General features: G+C 42.1%; 1 protein-coding gene across 4 annotated transcripts in view; it reads left to right on the forward strand.

Moving 5' to 3' along the window:
- Positions 1-15,532, forward strand: part of LDB2 (LIM domain binding 2) — a 473,762-nt gene that overhangs the window by 373,998 nt on the left and 84,232 nt on the right. For all 4 annotated transcript variants that reach the window (XM_004375161.2, XM_012555194.1, XM_004375160.2 and 1 more), the window contains exons 4-5: positions 2,973-3,095; positions 7,032-7,115. In XM_004375161.2, the coding sequence (XP_004375218.1) occupies positions 2,973-3,095; positions 7,032-7,115 (207 nt within the window). The remainder of the gene's footprint in view (positions 1-2,972; positions 3,096-7,031; positions 7,116-15,532) is intronic.

The raw sequence follows: 15,532 nt of genomic DNA on the forward strand, positions 1-15,532 counted from the left end.
TTTTGGTTTTACAAACTGGAAAAATAGTTGTAGCCGTTCCTGGACTCTCTTCTCACCGCTGTAAACGTAGGTTTATCTTTTTTCTGTGCTCAGTTATTTATTATGGAATCATTTACTACTGTAGAAAAATATCATGGAAGTACACCAACCAGGTTTCCTATATGAATACTCACTTCTGTCTTTGACAGTTACTTCATCATTCTTACCTTAGCATGTATACCACATTATACTCACGGGATTTATACTCTTATCTCAGCTGAAGCCAAGTAATATTAAGGATCACACTGCTCTTTTATATATGTATATATATATATATATATATATATTACACACATTTACATGTGCTCTAGCTCTAAGTAAAATGCAATGAGCTTTATGCAAATGTTCATCTAAAAGCACTATGCCATATATGCTGCTCCAAACATAAAGACCAAGGAAATTAAATAAACATCCTCCACTTAAAAAAACATGTTTTATTTCATAAAGGCCATATGAGAGTCGATGTATTACAACTGCACGGTCAATATTGCTTTACAATTAGTCAAAGAAAGAAAAGGGTTAATAAGCGACCAGTTAGTTTGAGAAATGTTCTTTTTTAGTTCTCTTGTTCCTGGCCTAGTCTCAAGCTAGCACGTGATCCATTGAATGCCTGCCAGCCTCTTTCTTGTTGATCCTCCAGAGACCATCTGTGCTGGGGGCATTGATTAGAGTGTGTCAGCTGGGATTACATCTTTTCTGTTGCCATGCCAACTAATCAGCTGATTTTGGTTACCACAGAAACAAAATGTCAGAGCTCACAGCACGGTAACATGAATTCAGCACAACAGAAAATGTTTTCTTAATTGGGGACCCTTTTGATTTTGGATTCCAAGTGAAAGGCGGCTTTAAAAAGAAAAGACCAACTTTAGATAAAAGCTGCATTAATTGTATTGATTAAGAGGAATGCACAGAATTTTTCTGAAAAGAGAAAATATTTTAGGCTATGCCCATTTTTTTTTCCTATTTCAGAACAAGGAATATATGTATTTTTTGTCATGCGCTTCTGTTCCATTTGCGATTGTTACGTATAAAATAAATTGCAAAGCCTTTGGTTTCCTTTAACTTTCGTGGGGGGGGAGGCAGAAGGGGGCAGAGAAGCTGCCTAGGGCTTGGGAGCAGGCTATGGGAGTAATTGCTTGGAGAAGACCAGCCATGACCAAAATCCTCTTCAGTCCGTTCATTCAAGGAAGTCATTCTATTTTCCTTAAAGGAAGCAACCAACACAGTCAACTCAGATTCAGTTCCAAGAAATGCTATCTTGCACATGATATGCCCTGGATAAAGCTGAGTCCTTGGTTACAACTGAGGAAGGAGGATTCCGATATTTGTTGCAACCATCTATATTTTGTATACCTGTGACAGTCTGACTACAAGGAGTGTCCCCAACTGGTTTGCAATGTCACACTGAACAAAGAACACAATTTAACTTGAACTTACAGGTGCTCCAATGAAGTAATTCATCAGAATGACTGCATACATGCCTTCCCATTATGAAATTCTGCTCCAGTAGAAGTAAACCAGAGATTCCGCCTGCCCTGGGTTTCTGGTTCATAAACACAAAACAAATAGATAATAAAGAAACATGACACTTAACTGGGCTAATATTTGCTTAAATATCCAAATAATCCCCTCTCTTTAAAAAGAGGATTATAGCATCCAAATGTCCCTGTCCTGTAGTGTCAGGACATTTCACTGTCAGTGGTTGGCTGTAGTTGCCTCCCTTACGTGAAAGCCTTCACCACAGGTGGCTTCTGTCACACCAGCACCTCAGGGGGAGATTTGTGGCTTAATCTCCATGCAACCCTTTTGAAAACCTTGGTAAATTAATTCCAAAGCTGAGGGTGTGCTGGAGGGAGTGATTCAGTGACACTGTATGTAGCCTTCCCCCATTCCATGTGCTCAGCTCTTATGGCCAAGACGCCAAAAACAAGACTCTGAAGACCACTTGATCAAGAGTATTGTGGCGAGGTGCCCAAACACCTGAAAGTACCCACAGATTCTGTTAATTGGATCGGAGGTAGAGGTCTTCACCCAGATTATCAATAATTATCTTACGGGTGCTTTTGAGACCTTTGATAAAACAAAGATGGTGAATGTTAGCAGCGTCTTTCTTGAATAGCACCTTATCACACTTGCTAGTAATTCTCCTGTCCTGGTTTTGGTTTGTTTAAAGAAAATATTATCTTAAAATAGATTGAGTACATAGAAAGCACGTAACCACTGTCTAAAACATAGCTGGAACTCAAAAAATGGGGGCATTTGTGTTAAATTTACAAAAAAAAAAGTTATAAAGATTTTATAAAAGTTTGATTTAAATTGTTAATCATCTTGATGGACTATAGCTTTAGAAATGAGCCTATCCCCTATTTAGTTAATTGCCATTATGTATTTTTTTTTTTTTAAATTTGCAATACAGTGATTTTCAGAGTTTTGTGTGCTTAATTTTAGACTAGGTAATCTTTCTATAAAAAAGCCTAACCAGAGCCCAATATGTTAAAACGTAAAATTGAAGATCCAAGAAACCAAACCAAACCCATTGTCGTCAAGTTGATTCCAACTCATGGCAACCCTATAGGACAGAGTAGAACAGCCCCACAGGGTTTCCAAGACTGTAATCTTTATGGAAGCAGATTGCCACATCTTTCTCTCGTGGAGCAGCTGATGAGTTTGAACCACTGACCTTTGGGTTAGCAGCCAAGCACTTAACCACTGCACCAACAGGACTCCTTAAAATCGAATATGCTCTGGTTGAATTTAGGAAATACTTACGAGCTCAGAGTCCAGGTAGAGGCCCAGCTTCCTCCCAGCAAAGCCCCTGAGATGCCTCTCTTGAACCCCTAGGTACAGCTGATGTGTACATGAACCCCTAGGTATAGCAAAATGTGGCGTTCACAATGTGAATCACAAATGAGTATGTTGTTTGTCACTTCCAGGTATGTACAGAAGGCAGACTGATCTTGGAGTTCACCTTTGATGATCTTATGAGAATAAAAACATGGCACTTTACCATTAGACAATACAGAGAATTAGTCCCAAGAAGCATTCTAGCCATGCATGTAAGTAATTTAATTTCTATTTTACTGTTCTTTTTTTTTGTTTTACTCAAGGGCAAAACCCCAGTTCTCTCTCGGTAAAAGACCTGCAGTAGTTTTCACGCTTTAGGTAATTAGCTCTAAATTATTGAGTTTTACCCTCAACCGTTTTAATCTACAGGTTCTTTTTTTGCCTTCATTTGTTTTCAAGTTTGGTGTATTGTAAGACTGTTTTTTGATACTTTATTATTTTAAACTCAAAAGTGAGGTTACCTCGATAAACAGTTTGTACTTTCCTTAAATTCCATTCAGTCATTATCAAGTACTGCTCTGCCTGGGCTAATAAACCTGTTATGTATAACTGGGGAAGGAAGTAAAACAAGTAAAAAAAACAGTTTCCAGTTTTGATTAGAACCACATGACCAAAATTGGGATTATGTACCTTAGATCTGACCTTGGGGCTGGAATTTGAGTGGAATATTTTGGGTTCTCTTGGTTTCATTTAGACATTTATCACATCAAATTCGTTGAACACCAGCTAAGTACAAGGTCTGATCTGATGTCAATCTGGAGATATGCTTTAAAGGTAAGACCTGATAGGAACTAGTGAGGTGCAATCCCTGAAGAAGGAGTCTAAAGGTATCGATTTACTAAGTGGATCTGACCTACACCATGATCTTTTCAATCGTCTTATATGCATGCAGAAGTTGGATAGCGAAAAAGGAAGATAGAGAAGAATTGATGCGTTCCAACAGTGGTGTTGGCAAAGAATATTGAATATACCATGGACTGCCAAAAGAACAAACACATCAGTCTTAGAAAAAATACAACCAGAATGTTCTTTAGAAGCAAGGTTGGCAAGACTTCAACTAGCTGTCTTTGAACACATCATCACTTGCTAGAAAAGGACATGTTTGGTAAAGTACAGAGCCAATGAAAACAAGGGAAACCCTCAATGAGATGGGTTGACACAAATAGCCAAAACAATGGACTCAAACGTAACAGTGATCATGAAGAAGGCACAGGACTGGACAAAGTTTAATTTCGTTATACATAAAGTTGCCATGAGTTGGAGCCGACATGACGGCAACTTACAACAATGACATAGTGCATGGGTGTTTAGTGGTAGAACTCTTGCTTTCCACATGGGAGACCGTCCAATACACCTCATGGGTAGCCACCACCCTCTGAAATAACAAAAACTAGCAATTATTGGGCACTTGCTAAGCCAGGCCTGGTGCTACACATTTCGTATACATTATTGTATTTAATCTTCACAGTAACTCAAATAGATGGGTTATTATTATTCCTAATTTAGAGGTGGGAAACTGAGTGTTGTAGAGGTTCATATACATTGCCCAATATTTTTCAGCCTCAAAGTGGCAGAATCAAGATTCCAACCCAGTTGGTTCTGACTCCAAAACCGAGGCTGTTAAGCCAACTACTCAACTCCAGCCTGTCTCTGCAGGCTTTTGTCCTCAACCCTTTCATTTGGACCAGTTAACCCAGTCTTTGCCCTTCTCATTGACCTTGTGCTTTCTGACCACCCATACTCAAGTCCTTCTCAGTTTTCAAAGCCCAGTTCACATCCTCTACTCTCCTTGGAGCAGTCTGGAGTATTATCTACTCTCATTACTCTCCTAATCGATTGAGAGGCAGCAGAGGGTAGTGGTTGGGGCCTTGGATACTAGGATGAGACTGCCTAGATTTGTATCCTGGATCCTATGTGAACTTGGGCAAATGACGTGGCATCTCTGTGCCTCCAGCCCCTCATCTATAAAGTGGGTACAATAATAGAGCCTGCCTCAGAGAATTGGTTTGAGGATGAAAGCAGTTAAAGCACATGAAGCATTTAGAAAAGTGCCTGGCACATAGTAGGCCCTCATCAGGTATTAGCTATTGGGCAGCAGCAGCAGCAACAGCAGCAATATCCTTCTATTCATTTATTATTATTCCATCTTCCAAGTGAAATGCAATCTCCTTGAGCTCAGCCGTGTCTACTTGATCCATCTCTCTAGGACCAACTCTTCCTGGAACATGGAGGAGTTCAATAAGTATGGGCCTGATATCCACCACCAAAGACGTCTTTTCAAGAAATTGACATGAAAACTGATACAATATGACTGTTTTCTCCTACATTATGTATGGGTATATGTATATGTATATGCAAATGTGTGCGTACTGGGTGGTACAAATGGTTAACATGCTTGGTTGCTAACCAAAAGGTTGGAGGATTGAGGCCACCCAGTGTCACTTCAGAAGAAAAGCCTGGTGATCTACTGAAAAATCAGCCATTGAAACCCTATGGAGCACAGTTTTACAATGACACACATGGGGTCGCCATGAGTCAGAATCAACTCAACAGCAACTGGTTACTACTGCCTGTGTATATGTATATGTGTAAGTCTCTATGAGTCAGAATTGACTCAACAGCAATGGGTTTGGTTTTTGTTTGGTTATGTATGAGTATACATACGCAAAACTAGTTGGTAGTATCACTGTGAGAAAAATTAAATGTAAAAAAATCAAACCCGTTGCTGTCGAGTTGATTCCAACTCATATAGCCCCTGTAGGACAGAGTAGAACTGTCCCATATGGTTTCCTAGGCTGTAAATCTTTACAGAAGCAGATTGATACATCTTTCTCCCATAGAGCAGATGGTGGGTTTGAACTGCCGACCTTCCAGTTAACAGCCGAGCACTTAACAACTATGCCACCAGGGATCCTTGAGAAAAACTAAGTATAGAAAAGAATAAATTAAAGATGTGTTAGTATCACTAAAATAGTCTCATGAATGCAGAAATGGAGACAAAGGGATATTTACTTATGTTTCCCTCTGTTTAGCACCAATTTGCTTATGTTGTTGTTGTTAGTTGCCATCATGTCAATTCTGACTCCTGGCGCCCCCATGTGTTCAGGGTAGAACTGCTTCCTAGGGTTTTCAAGGCTGTGACCTTTCAGAAGCAGATCAAGAGTCCTGTCTTCCTAGGTGCCTCTGGGTGGGTTTGAACCACCAACCTTTCAGTTAGTAGTCCAACTCTTAACCATTTGCCCCACCCAGGGACTCTAATCTGCTTATACCAATTGAAAAAGACAGAAAGAAGGAGCATCAACCAAGAGGCTCATTTTAAAGTGGAATCCAGAAAGGGTTTTCATTTTTGCTTGCCAAACAGAACGTTTGGGGTGGTCCATGGAGCTGTCTACTCCTTTCTTAAATGTAGCTGATATTTTGGAAATTGTGATGCTTACCCTTACTGACCTGCTGGATAAAACAACCAAGGACATCGCTATCTAGTCACAGATAATAGAGAGAAGAGTTAGAATTCTCAAAAAGTATATGCATATATTTTCATAGCACTTGCAAAGTTTTCAAATACAGTCCTCAACTCCAAGCTGTTAAAAACAACACTATCACTATCATTGAAAAAGAGGAAGACCCTCAAAGAGATAGATTGACACAATGGCTGCAACAATGAGCTCAAGCATAGCAACCATTGTGAGAATGGCGCACGACTGGGCAGTGTTTCATTCTGTTGTACACAGAGTTGCTATGAGTCAGAACCGACTCCACGGCACCTAACAACAACATCAGAACAGGAAACCAAAGTCGGCCCTAAAGCATGCTCCTGCCCTCTCCAGTGAGTAACATCAGACCCCAATGTCTCCTGGTCTGACTTAACGACCTAGAGCCTCTCAGGGAGGAAATGAAACCATTTCTCCCAAGGACTGAGTTTGGTTTTCCTGAACAATGGGCCTTACACAATTATTTGAACATTTCCTTGAGTGTTACATTCAAGTGTCTTCAAAATGTAAATTAATTCATCTCCAGCAAACTGCCCTTGGTGAATAATTGGCAATGATATGATTGCATTTCTTAGCAGCTGCAACACTGTCTAAGATTTTCTTGAGACCATCTTATTGGGGTAAATAGATGATTTTTTTGTTTTGTTTTCTCTTTAGGCACAAGATCCTCAGGTCCTGGATCAGCTGTCCAAAAACATCACCAGGATGGGGCTAACAAATTTCACCCTCAACTACCTCAGGGTAAGACCAAGTTGAATGATTATCTTTCCTGGTGAGTTGGAAAAATATTTGAGCTGTTTTTATGCATCCAGAACCAAGAGGTTAAAATGAGGTGATATAGCACAATGTGTATGTACTGTACTAGGGTATGTGTGCGTGTGTATGTATGTGTGTGCATGTGCGTGTTCAAAGAAGATGGCATTTAATTAGCAAAACTTCAAACCTAGACTTTGTCAGGCTGAGCGTCCTCTCTACATTTGTATGACTCTCAGAATTAAGTATTCAAAGGCTAGAAATGGCCCTGTCTCGTAAAATACTTTGGCACCACTTCCTTTCTGGTTTCAGTGCGTTTGTAATGTGTTGTTGTTGAGTTCACTGCCTCTGGGTCTCCACCCAGAGACTCGTGACCCCTGAGGAGAACCGATGTGTCCTCAAGAGACAGGCCATGACTATAGACCCTCCTAAAGGAATTCCACCCCTGAGCTGTAACACTTCTAAGACTCCTTAAGGACTCTCTGTTAGCAGGTAATGGAATTTTCCGGTTTGGATATAGTCAAATTTTATTTTTAAAAAGTAAGGGTTTTAGGCAAAATTGCCTACCTATATAATACTTGTAGACTCCATATTTGGTCTGAAAGGGGTATTGTATATCCCACAGGTTTTTAGAATGGATTTGCAGTAGTTGAGTTACAAGTGGAGGATATGGTTTTATTCATAAAGCAAGCATTGTGCTCCAGAATTTACAAGAAGGTGGTGGCCACATTCCACATTCCTTTGCTTCTGAGACGCTGAGTTCCTGCAGTGTATGGTACCTCGCTTCCCCAGGGCCTCCCTTCCCCATCTTAAAGTTTATCCTATCGCTTCTTTATCCTTTAGTGTAGGCGAGGATTGTGGCTTTTGTTTTATATTCACAGTCCTCTATGCGCAGCCATTTTGCACATGTTGAAATGCTGAACTGCTTTGGCCAGACTTGCTCTTGGTGGATTAAGAATGATTCAGGCAGATTCCTCCATGTCATTCAATCATTCAACAGTGAATCTTGAGCCATTGCAATGTGCAAAGCATTGGACTGAACACTGGGGATTCAAAGACAACAGTCATGGGAGATGATATCAAGAAACCCCCTCCCATGAGGGGTAGACCCACAAAGAGCTCATTATATACAGAATAATAAATACCATGATAGAGGTTTTCAGAAGGAATCATGGGAGGACAACACAGAGACACCTCATAGGAATCAGTCACAGAAGGTGTTATGGTTTGAATTATGTCCCCAAAAAAGGGTGTCAACTTGGCTAGGCCATGATTTGCAGTATTGTATTGTTGTCCACCATTTTGTGATCTGATGTGATTTTCCTATGTGTTGTAAATCCTAACCTCTATGATGTCAATAGAGGTAGAATTAGAGGCAGTTATGTTAATGAGGCAAGCCTCAATCTACAGGATTAGATTGTATCTTGAGTCGATCTCTTTTGAGATAAAAAAGAGAGAAGGGAGCAGAGAGGAAAGGGACCTCATACTACCAAGAAAGAAACACCAGGAGCAAGTCCTTTGGACCCAGGATCCCTGTGCTGAGAAGCTCCTAGAACAGGGGAAGATTGATGACAAGGACCTTCCCCCAGAGCAGACAGAGAAAGAAAACATTCCCAGGAGTTGGCACCCTGAATTCAGACTTCTAGCCTCCTAGACTGTGAGAGAATAAATTTCTGTTTGTTAAAGCCACCCACTTGTGGTATTTCTATCATAGCAGCACTAGATAACTAAGACAGAAGGCTTCATGGAGGAGATGGTGCTTGAATTGAGTGTTAAGGAATGGACAAAAGCAAACCAGAGGAAGAAGGCAAAAAGGACGTTTCCATCCGATGTCACGTTGTTCCAGCTTGCCATATTCTAGGGTGGCAGCATAAATCACTGGCTCCTTCATTCACATTGCCAGAAATAATATTGGCTCCTTGTAGGGTTTAGTGCACAGATTAAATGAGGCAATCCATGTAAGGTGCATAGCACAGTGCCTGCAGAAAGAAAGTGCCTGGTGTTTGTTGTCATGATTTATTGCACATCTACTACATGCCTATCATGCTCTATATGTCACTTTGAGCAAGATGGCATTTGGTTCTCTTCTTTCACTCTGGGTCTACTCCACCCTATTTTATTTCCCAGCCTGGTTCAGCATGAGGTTTACTGTCTTACCTCCATTTTTTCCTTTGTTCACTCATTCATTCACTTATTCATCTATTGATTGGTTCAGGACACTAATTGAGCCCAGTCTATATTCCTGGCAATGTGAGCCCTGGTGGCAAATGGTTAAGTGCTGGGCTACCAACTGATAGGTCGGTGGTTCAAACCCACCAGCTGCTCCACAGGAGAAAAGACCTAGGGATTTGCTCCCATAAAGATTATAGCCTAGGAAGCCCTATAGGGCAGTTCTACTCTGTCACATGGGGTCCCTATGAGTCAGAATTGACTTGACACCACCTACAACAACAATCTTTATGGAAGCAGATTTCCAGGCCCCTCTTCTGCTGCATCGCTGGTTGGGTTCAAACTGCCAACCTTTAGGTTAGTAGCCAAGCACAAACTGTTTGCGCCACCCAGGGATGTCAAGAGGGGCTCAGTCAGCCACAATTCCAGTGAGGTGTGCTGAAACGGAAGAACATACAAGGCTCGGGAGAGTCCACAGAAGTCTCCTTGGAGCGCAGGTTATGGGCTCAGGATAAAAGTCACACTTCCCGGCAGTAGCTCCTTAAGACAGCCATGGGCCACTTGACAGGTCATAGTTGAGCAGAGTCACAAACTCAGTGCCCAAAGCCGGTGCACGAGGGCTCCCATGCTCTGACCTGGCCTGATAAGTGCTCACTAAGAATAACCAACAAAGATAGTCCTTCAGTTTAGAACTGGGATTTCAGAGTCCCCCAGGAGTCTTGTCATCCAGTATTTGCATGACAGTTGAGCAACCACAAAATACATTCATTAATAAAATTGCCTTAACCTGAAACTCCCCCTTTATCTGAGGAGCCAGCCTTTGCCTTGAGCCTCAGAAGGTCATCATCTCAGCATTGTTCAAATAGAGTTCATGAGAAGCTTCAATAACCACTCCCAGTATCAGAAAAGGAAGTCAGACAGATATGTTGTGAAATATTAATTCAGAAAGTAAGCAATTACAGTCATCTAGCTGTGTCAAAATGAGTTCATTATTTCCCCTGAAATTCTGAGTCATCGGAGGATATGCAGAGCTGACCCAAGGCAGCTCTCATCATTGGAGGGAGGACCAGGTGAAACACAGCAGGCAGCCGGCTTTGGATGTTATCATCGAATGCAGAGGATGCAGCTGAACTCGGGTGCTTGCCTGCTAGCACTTTGGAGGGAGCTCTGTGACCTGATATGTTTGAAGTGACAATAAGAACAGCTGTTGTCGTTTGACTTGGTTTGTCAAATTGCCTGCATTCCTTCCTGCTACCTCTTATCATAACAAGGTTGGAGGTGCTCTGTGTGAGAGGCGCAAATGTGTCTGACTATGATGATGACTGACCGGCCCTTCCCAGTGGAGGTGCGGGTGGAGTCACTAAGTAGGGATCACGCTCTGATGAGATGCGGTCTTGCTATCTCTAGGAGCCGTCTCAGTGACCTCTGGGAGGCCAGGGCTTGCTGATTGAGTCGCTGCAGTAGTTATGGAGCCTTGGGCTGGGAGCAAGCCTAAAGAGCACGGTTGGGTGGCAAAAACGGTTAAGCACTTTACTAATAGCCAAAAGGTTGGTGATTTGAACCCACCCAGAGGCACCTAGGAAGACAGGCCCGGCGATCTACTTCTGAGAAGTCACAGCCTTGAAAACCGTATGTTGCAGTTCTACTCCGCACACATGGGGTCAGAATGAGTCACAATCCACTTGACAGCAACTGACAACAACAACAAGCATTTCCAGAAACTGGGTGGTGTGTTTCACCACACGTGTCTGCAGTCTACTGGAGAGGGGCTGTTTCATGATGTAGGATGATGCATCCCCCTCCCCCACTGATACAGTCTGGTGATGGGGCCAGAGGCTGAGAATGGCACGTTGTTGTTATATTGTTGTTAGGTGCCACTGAGTTGATTCTGACTCACGGCGACCCCATGTGACAAAGTAGAAATGTCCCATAGGATCGTCTTGGTTCTGATTTTCATGAGAGTGAACCACCAGGTCTTTCTCCCATAGCGTAGTTGGGTGGGTTCAAACTGCCAGCCTTTGGGTTAGCAGCCGAGCACTTAACTGTTGCTCCACAAGGGCTCCTTAGAATGGCAGGAGGGACCTTGAATTCAGGACTGTGTTCTTCTTTTCCATGTGTGTTGGAAAGCAGCTGCTCTGTTGACTTTGACATTTCATGACGAGATCTGGTCCCCCGTCCCAGTAAGCAAGGTGCAGTTTGATTGGCATTCAGTCATCCAAGCCAAGGACACCTGGCCGTGGTGCTTTGTCAGTTCCCACCAGATCCACTTTCCCATTTATTCATCCTTCATTTCACTAGCATTGATTAAATGCTTTCTTTGTGCCAAGTCTCCACCCTCAAGGTGACAAAGAAAAGCAAGTAAGGGCTGGGAGAGGAGGCTGTACCGGGTACAGTGACAAATAGAATAATCACTAACACTTATGAAGCACTTACTGTGTGTTAGGGGGCACTGGTGGTTCAGTGGTAGAATTCTCGCCTTCCATGTGGAAGACCCAGGTTCAATTCCCAGCCAATGCACCTCATGTACAGCCACCAACCATCTGTCAGTGGAGGCTTGCATGTTGCTGTGATGCTCAATGGATTTTAGTGAAACTTCCAGTCTAAGATGGACTAGGAAGAAAGGCCTGGTGATGTACTTTCAAAAATCAACAAGCGAAAACCCTATGGATTACAACAGTCTTACCTGTAAACAACCCATTATGGGGATAGTCCAAGACTGGGCAGCATTTTGTTTCATTGTGCATGAGATCACCACGAGTTGAGGGCTGACTCAATGGCAGCCGACAACAACAATAACCCTCAGCTGGGAACCTCAAGTCATTCCAGACTTTTCCTGCTCTCCTCATACTCCGCGGCTACCCTGATCCTTTTTAGTTTCATCAGATGACTTTGATTTGACTTAGTATGCCAGTCAATCACTATGCTTCATCTTGCCTTCCTATCTTGGCACTCAATGCCCCCCATGATATAGCCTCTGCTTGATTTTCTGTATATCGCTTTCCCATCTTGCACTCTGTCCTGTAGCCACAGGAACCACCTGCAGGTCTCTAAATCGGCCAAGCTCTCTTACCTCCATACATTTTCCCAATATGATTCACTGTCTGGAACACCATTAATGCCCTTATCTTCCCCACCCAATTTTACAAGGCTAAATCCTTCTCATCCTTCAGGGCTCATTTGTTCATCACCTCCTCTGAAAAGCTTTCTCTGACTCTTAGTGAAGCTAGGTGCCACTGCCCAGTGGTCCTAGAGCTCTCTGGACATGGTCTCCTGCTTAGCTCTTGATGGACACTTGTTGTGAGTTGATTTGTGTCCCCAAATAGATATGTTCAAGTCCTAACCCCCAGTACCAGTAAAATCATCTTTGCAGATGTAATTAGTTAACATGAGGTTATACTGGAGTCGGATAGGCCCTACTCCAATATGTCTGGTGTCCTTATAAAAAAGAGAAGGAAAGACGCAAAGACAGAAAAGACACAGGGAGAAGGCTGTGTGAAGACTGATCCAGAAATTGGAATGATGCATCTACAGGCCAAGGATTGCTGACAACCACCAGAAGCTAGAAGAGGCAAGGAAGGATTCCTCCCCTTGTGCCTTCTGAGGGAGCATGGCCCTGCTGACACCTTGATTTCAGACTTCCAGGTTTCAGAACTGTGAGAGAATAAATGCTGTTGTTTTAAGCCACCCAGTCTATGACACTATGTCATGACAGCCCTAGGAAACTAATACAGCTCTGTGTAAGAATTATCTCTCCACTCTGTCCCTCTCCTGTACTAGACTCTCAGGAACCTGAAGACAGATCCATTTTCTTGTATTTCTAGAGCCTCACAAGGCCTAGATCACTATAAAATCCATTGCTGTCAGGTCAATTCCAACTCATAAAGAGCCCCTATAGGACAGAGTAGAGCTGCCCTATAGATTTCCAAGGAGTGGCTGGTGGCTTCGAACAGCCAACCTTTTGGTTAGCACTCAGTAAATGTCTGTTGAATGGATGGAGGGGCAGTTGGTGATTGGTTAGAAGGAAGACTACCTTTTGAATGAGACAAAAAAACTCAAATAGAACTAAGATGAATTCACTTACCCTACAGCATCTGGGGGAAAAAAAAGTGTGATTCATTTTCAAAGTCACTACCTAGAATTCACCGTGATATCTAAGGAGCAGAAGAGTTGAATGCGTTGAGGAAATGAAACAAAACACGATGTGGGCCTCTAGATCGCTCTACCATGCAAAACTGACAATTAAATACTCAAAGTTTCCAATGTCAAATTTTCATTCTAGTACTGTTACTTTCACTTGCTTTGAATCAGTACAGTATTTAATTTTTACTCTAAATGTCATTATGCCCTTTTCATTATTTTGGAAATGCGTTCTTTCAAATCTTGAGGGTAAAATTTTTCATCAGCGATTATTTTTGTCTATTTCCTATGGCCAGATTTTCTTGATGCAGGGACACATAAACTTTTTTTAAATCATTATGTTTAACAGAACTTTAAAGCATCTTATTATCCTGTACCCCAGCCGAAAGATATTTTCTTTGTCTTTTCTCTTACTCTTTATCCATACACATGCATAATTTCTCAATAAATATAATCAGTATGCATATAATATCTTAATGTTACTTGGTAAACACGTTCACATGTTCCTACATGTTGTTGTTGTTAGGTGCCGTTGAGTCAGTTCTGAATCATAGAGACCCTGTGTACAACAGAATGAAACACTCCCCAGTCCTGTGCCATACCCACAATCGTTGTAATGCTTGAGCCCATTGTTGCAGCCACTGTGTCAATCCATCTCGTTGAGGGTCTTCCTCTTTTTTCGCTGACCCTGTACTTTACCAAAGATGATGTCCTTCTCCAGGGACTGACACTGCCTGACAACATGTCTAAAGTATGTAAGACATAGTCTCGCCATCCTTGCTTCTAAGGAGCATTCTGGTTGTAGTTCTTCCAAGACAGATTTGTTCGTTCTTTTGGTAGTCTGTGGTATATTCAATATTCTTCCCCAATACCACAATTCAGTGGGGTCAGTTCTTCTTCTGGTCTTCCTTATTCATTGTCCAGCTTTCTCATGCATATGATGCAATTGAAAATACCATGGCTTCGGTCAGGCGCACTTTAGTCTTCAAGATGACATCTTTGCTTTTCAACACTTTAAAGAAGTTTTTTGCAGCAGATTTGCTCAATGCAATGCGTCTTTTGATTTCTTCACTGCTGCTTCTATGGGTGTTGATTGTGGATTCAGGTAAAATGAAATCCTTAACAACATCAATCTTTTCTCCATTTATCATGATGTTGCTTATTGGTCCAGTTGCTAGGATTTTTGTTTTCTTTATGTTGAAGTGTAATCCATACTGTAGGCTGTGGTCTTTGATCTTCATCAGTAAGTGCTTCAAGTCCTCTTCACTTTCAGCAAGCAAGGTTTTGTCATCTGCATAACACAGGTTGTTAATGAGTCTTCCTTCAATCCTGATGCCCCATTCTTCTTCATACAGTCCAGCTTCTTGGATTATTTATTCAGCATACAGGATGAATTGGTATGGTGAAAGGATACAACCCTGATGCACACCTTTCCTGTCTTTAAACCATGCAGTATCCCCTTGTTCTGTTCGAACAACTGCCTCTTGATCTATTTACGGGTTCCTCATGGGCACAATTAAGTGTTCTTCAATTCCCATAATTCTACATAGTCATCATATTAACCATTTCTAATAGCTGTATATATTCCAGTGTGGTGATATGACAAGGTTTAATCATTTCTCTAAGGTTTAGCATCAAAGTCATGTTCAAGTTTCCACTGTCAGTATTATGGGAAACACCTTGGTGGGAACAATGGTAGTTCAGTGGTAGAATTCTCACCTTCCATGTGGGAGACCCAGGCTTGATTTCCAGCCTATGCACCTCAAGTGCAGACTTTACCCAACTGTCAGTGGAGTCTTGAGTGTAGCTATGATGCAGAACCGATTTCAGCGCAGCTTCTAGACTAAGCCAGACTAGAAAGAAAGGCCTGGCAATTGACTTCTGAAAGTCAGCCAGTGAAAACCTCATGGATCACAGCCATCCAATGCTGTTGTGCATGGGGTCACCATGAGTGAGGGGCTGACTCAACAGCAGCTAACAACAACAACAAATGCCTTTGTCATTTCCCACTCTTAGCAGTGTCCCCTGACAATGGAAAGCCGGTTGTGGAGACCTCTTGGGGCAGAAAAATAAACGTGCTTCAGATGCAGAGAAATGAG

The sequence above is a fragment of the Trichechus manatus genome, unplaced genomic scaffold (genome assembly GCF_000243295.1).
Source record: "Trichechus manatus latirostris isolate Lorelei unplaced genomic scaffold, TriManLat1.0 scaffold00034, whole genome shotgun sequence".
Lineage (NCBI taxonomy): Eukaryota > Metazoa > Chordata > Mammalia > Sirenia > Trichechidae > Trichechus > Trichechus manatus.